At 34.3% G+C, this 5,889-nt stretch overlaps 1 protein-coding gene across 3 annotated transcripts; it reads right to left on the reverse strand.

Annotated features, from left to right (window-relative positions):
- Positions 1-4,798: 4,798 nt before the first annotated feature.
- LOC131625119 (protein RNA-directed DNA methylation 3-like) lies at positions 4,799-5,889 on the reverse strand. Of its 3 annotated transcripts, none has more exons than XM_058896010.1 (3): positions 5,712-5,889; positions 5,483-5,623; positions 4,799-5,175 (listed from the first exon to the last, which is right to left on the reverse strand). In XM_058896010.1, the coding sequence occupies exons 1-3, from the start codon at positions 5,803-5,805 to the stop codon at positions 5,063-5,065; spliced, it is 348 nt and encodes a 115-aa protein (XP_058751993.1). In that variant the 5' UTR covers positions 5,806-5,889; the 3' UTR covers positions 4,799-5,062. The 3 variants fall into 3 exon arrangements, with proteins under 3 accessions (XP_058751993.1, XP_058751994.1, XP_058751992.1); XM_058896011.1 differs by having other exon boundaries at positions 4,799-5,178; positions 5,724-5,882; XM_058896009.1 differs by having other exon boundaries at positions 4,799-5,178; positions 5,712-5,867.

Raw genomic sequence — 5,889 nt, forward strand, 5'->3', positions numbered from 1 at the left:
AAGTTTCACCGCCTCCCGATTCAATATCTAGAATCTATGCCACGCTTCCGATCCAGACAAGACCAAAGCCCACCAAAATGTAAACATATAGTTTACCGCTTCCGATTCACTCTAGAATCTAAGCCTCGCTTTTGTTTCAAAGCAAACCACCTTTGTTTCAAGGCACACCATGACATGAATGTATGTACAATGTTAACAAATATATGCAATTAAGATCATCTCTACCATCTTAATATTTAGCATATCACAATAAGCCACTCTATGAATTATCCACCATATCGTACACAACATTCTCATCACATAAGCATTATTCACATATAATAACCAACACGCAATTTCAATCCACCATTTCAATTAACACTAGCAATTAATACAATCACATGCTAACTCTCAACTTGTCAATTATATAGGATTTACTCATTTTCATATTAAACTAATGATTCATTGGGATTTTTGTCATCTAGTTATTCATGAAATTCAATTTTTAAAACCATAATAGAAATACAATCCATTTACTATCTCTATTAGGAACCTACTATTTTACATAGAATTTAATTTCATCAAACACACCTATTTACCAATTATTCTAATATATATATTTATCATGTATTTCTATTAATGAAGTGTGATGGTAGTTCATATTTTTTTATTTGAATCAATAGCTAACAACATAGCATTCCATCACTAAATGGTGTTTAATTCACGTTTTCTTTTGGCCCATGAATAGCAACAGTAGCGAGTGCATTAAAGGATATAAACTGAACACGTTACTAGTGTAAGCACCAAGTATTTGTAGTTTTCTTTTTGCCAATAAATAGCAACAGTAGCGAATTCTATCAAGTAGGTGCATTGGTGATTCATGGTTTCATTTGACCAATATTAAATCAACAGCAGCATTCCATTCAGTAAGTGTGTTGGTTCACATTTTGGAATTTAATAAGAGTTAAACATCATCAGCTAAGTAATACAATATGAAACGGAGTACGTTTCTCAACGTAGCACGACAACAGCATCGGCCTGTAGCGAACCACCGCCCGTCATTCAATACTAGGCAGTGACATCATTCGGTGTCATCAACCCATAATTCCTTCCCATTTTCATTTTTAAAATTTTATGAACACAGAGTATTCGTTTCCGGCATTAATCTTTGGTTTCAAATTCCAATTTCTCTACAGGTTCCAATATACTAAACAGAATTTAAAACACATGTTTCATAAGATTCAACTATGAACACATATAAATATGTTAATCTACCAATTACCCCATTATACTAGCCCACAATGATTAGAGATTCTCCCCCTTACCTCTTGATTTCTCCTCCAAAACCCTAGTTCCTCTTCTTGTTCCTCTCCTCCACTTCTATTCTTTAAACCAGAAAAATGAAAATGATGCTCCTACTCCTCATTTCCTTTCTTACTATCTTTTTTATTATATTGGGCCTAAAATGAATAACACCTCCTAATTGCTTATAACTCCAATAAATAGGCCCAATTAATCTAACTCTCTAATAACTTACTTAACTCTATTAAACACAAAGGCACTCGAGTCTAATTAATTAAACTAATAATTATATCACATAACGATTAAATAATTAATTCACACGCCAATTAATATAAAATAATATAATAATATAAGTACCATAAAATTAAAAATTAAAAAAAAAACGGGCTGTTACAGAGATGATCCTTTTCCTGGGTTGAGTAAGTTTCAGAGGAACAATCTGTCTATGTTCAAGGGAATGTATGATCCTGAGGGTGCTCAGAGTTGACTTCAGGAGATTGAGAAGATATTTCGGATTATGGTTTGCACTAATGAACAGAAAGTGTTTTTTGGGACACATATGTTGTTAGATGAGAATGAGTATTGGTGGGATATTGCTCGTTATAGGCTAGAAGCATCAGGTACTTATATCACTTGGGAGAACTTTAAGAAAGAGTTTCTAGCGAAGTACTTTTCGGATAATGTTCGCAGTAAGAAAGAGATTGAGTTCTTGCAGCTTAAGCAAGGAAACATGATTATGGTTGATTATGCGACTAAGTTTGAAGACATGGTCAAATTCTGTCCTCACTATAATGGTGTGGAAGCTGAAGGGTAAAAGTGTGTGAAGTTTGAGAGCGACTTACGTCTTGAGATCAAGCAGTTCATTGGGTATCAAGAGATTTTTCAGTTCTCTGTGCTGGTTAATAAGTGTCGTATCAATGATGAAGATAGTCGTGCCAAATCTTCTTACTACAAGATTTCTAGTGAGAAGAAGAGTGGGAATCAGAATCGAGGAAAACCTTATGGGGCTCTAGCTGATAAAGGAAACAGAAGTTCCATCAGAATTCAGCAGGTGGGAAAGAAACAAGTGGGGGAGGCACTCCTGCTTCTGTCATATGTTTCAACTATGGAGAGATGGGTTATCGTGCTAATGAGTACAAAAGTTATGATCATAGGTGTTTCAATCATGGGAAAGTCTTCACTTTGAGCGGTGAGGATGTCTCGAAGTCAGATAATTTAATTCGAGGTATGTGTATCATTAAGCAGTTGAATTTAGAAGTATCTCCTATGATTGGTAGCATGGTTATTGATACCACTACTAATGATTTGCTGGCTACTACGTTTGTGTGTTTGAATTTCCCTCTGAAAATTAATGGTAAAGACTTTGGAGTTGACTTGATATGTTTGCCTTTGAGTCAACTCGACGTGATTTTAGGGATGAACTAGTTAGAATTCAACCATGTTTATATCAACTATTTTGACAAGACTGTGTTATTTCCCTGACCTGAAGAGAGTAGGGATTTGATATTCATGTCTGTCGGTTAGGTTGATGTCTTTGAGGGAGAATGACCAGGTGCTCATGATGTTCGATTCTTTAAAAGTGGAGAGCGGTGTTGGCTTGTGATATGCTTGTGATGTGTTAGTTTCTTGATGTTTTTTTCCTGAAGATATTTGTGACTTACCGCCAAAGCGAGAAGTTAAGTTCGCCATAGACTTAGTATCTGGTACTAGTCTTGTGTCGATGGTGCCATATAGGATGTCTGCTTCAGAGCTAAGTGAATTAAAGAAACAATTAAAAGATCTGCTCGAGAAGAAGTTCGTCAGTCTGAGTGTTTTGTCGTGGGGAGCACCAGTGCTATTGGTAAAGAAGAAAGATGTTAGTATCAGGTTGTGTGTCGACTATCAATATCTGAATAAGGTTACTATCAAGAACAAGTATCCTCTTCCTAGAATCGATGACCTTATGGATCGGTTGGTTGGTGCTTGTGTTTTCAGTAAGATTTACTTGAGATCAATTTATCATCTTATTCGAGTGAAGGCGGAATATACACCGAAGACTGCATTTAGAACTCCATTAGGTCATTATGAGTACTCGGCGATTCCGTTCGGTGTGTCTAATGCCCCATGTGTGTTATGGAGTATATGAACAAAATCGTCCATCCTTACTTGGATAAGTTTTGTCTGTGTTCATCGACAAGGTTTTGGTATATTCCAAATTAGATGAAGAGCATGTAGGACATTTGCGAGTTATGTTGGAGGTTTCGCGAGAGAAGCAGTTGTATGCCAAATTGTCCAAGTGTGAGTTCTAGTTATGAGAAGATATTTTCCTTAGTCATGTGGGTTACAGTGGTGGTATTGTAGTTGATCATCCTAGGTAGACGTAGTGTTGCAGTGAGGGACTCTGAAATCAGTTACTGAAATATGAAGTTTTCTGGGTTTGGCTAGTTATTATAAAAGGTTCATCGAAGGCTTTTTGAAGTTATTGACTCAGTTGACTCAAAAAGGTCAAACATTTGTATGGAGGAAAGAACTTGTTGATGAGGGAGATCATGTGTTCTTGAAAGTGACTCTGATGAATGGTGTTGGTTATGCGTTGAAGTCTCGAAAGCTTACGCCTCGTTTCATTGGTCCTTACCAAATTATGAAGAATGTAGGAGAAGTCGTCTACAAAGTTGCTTTACCACCATATCTTTCAAACCTTCATAGTGTCTTTCATGTGTCTCATTTGCGTAAGTATGTTCCTGATTCGTCTCATGTGATTCAAATGGATGATGTGCAAGTGAGAGATAACTTGACTATGGAGGTGTCACTATTATGAATTAATGATCGAGAAGTGAAACACTTGCGAGGTAAAAAAATCATTTTGGTGAAATTGGCATGGGGAGGACTTGCTAGAGGAGGCATAACGTGAGAGCTAAAGAGTCGGATGAGAGAGTCTTATCCAGAGTTGTTCCGTTCACATAATTTTTTGCAGCGAAAATTCTGTAAGTGGGAGAGAGTTATAACGCCCTAAATTCAATTAAATTATTTAATTGAATTTTTATTTCATTTTAATTAATTACTTTAGTGATTTAAATTATTTTACATAATTTATGTGAATTATTTGGTGTTGGAGGGATTTTATTTGGGATTTATGAGATTATTATTTAATTAAATAATAATATAATAATGAAAATTAATAGAATATTGAGTTGTGTGGTGGAAAGTAACATTTTAATAAAATTGGTGGACTAAGGCGGGAGTTACTAATATTTGATGGAAAATTGATAATTAAGCAAAATTATTATTAGGTTAAATATATAGAGAAGATGAAGGGAGTCAATTTCTCAGTGCGTAAAAATTGTGCAAATTGAAAAAAGAGGCAAAATTGAGAGAAAGAGAACAAAGACTTAAGAGAAGAACACCATAACCAAACTTGTTTAGCCGCCGGAAACTCAAGTAAGAGATTACTCTACCATATGTAGGGTGAACAATTTAATATAACATAAAACTATGATACTTTTTATCCATATAATTATGAAAATATAAGTGTACAATCTAAGAAAATATTTGTACTTTTTATCCATATAATTATGAAAATATAAGTGTACAATCTAAGAGTATTTGTGAAAGTACTATTAATTTATAGAGAGGTGTTCATCTTATTATAGATCATATGTTGAGTAAGATATAAGTGATACTTTTATTTTACATAAAGTATGAGATATGATACAAACATACATAAGTCTGGTTTTCATATTAATTTCATATGCCTTGATCAATTTTTGGTGATAAATCCACCTCTTGAACCACTTCTTTGTTCCTAATTTCCACCATTGTGTCCAGCTTCTTTACCTCTCTTGCCACCATTCCCTTCTTCATCTCCCCAGAAAGATCCTCCCCAATCTCTCCAATCATCTTTTCCATTTTTAGATTCTTCTATTACATGTAAAAACAAACATGTTTTATTAAATATAATAAATGAAGAAAGAATTTGGGTATACGTGTTTGTTTGGTAAAAATAGCGGTTGACTGATAAACTAACTTATAACTTATAATTTATGATCGATGGCTGATGGCTGATGACTGATAGCTTATAATGTTTGATAAAATTAGCGGTTTAACTAACTTATAAGTTAGGTCTAAATTGTCATTGGAACTTATAAGCTATAAGCCATAAACTATAAATTCAAAAGTCTATCTTACTAAACAGACCCATATATTTTCCTTTAATTGTACTCACTTTTTCCCTTTTCACCGCTTCCATGTCCACCATCTTTGTCTTCTCCACCAGTATTCACTTCTTCATCTCCCCAAAAGGAGCCTCCCCAGTCTCTCCAACTATCTCTTCCAGATTTTGTTTTGGTTTCTTCAACTGCACCAACTGTAAAAGCAAAAAACAAAAAACAAATTCACATACAATAAAAAAACAAAAAACAAGAAACAAATTCACATACAATTTTTATGTATACATTGATTCCCACCTTTGAAGGTCTCAACTTCCATAGTAGAAATAAGAATTAGTGCACAAAGAAAAAACATATAGATAAGAAGCTTCATTTTCATTTTGGATCAACAAGTATATTGTAGTAGAATATGAGTAAATAAGTTCCTATTTATAATGATTATCGCACAAGATATATAAGAGAG

The sequence above is a fragment of the Vicia villosa genome, unplaced genomic scaffold (assembly GCF_029867415.1).
Source record: "Vicia villosa cultivar HV-30 ecotype Madison, WI unplaced genomic scaffold, Vvil1.0 ctg.000189F_1_1, whole genome shotgun sequence".
In the NCBI taxonomy this organism is placed as follows: domain Eukaryota; kingdom Viridiplantae; phylum Streptophyta; class Magnoliopsida; order Fabales; family Fabaceae; genus Vicia; species Vicia villosa.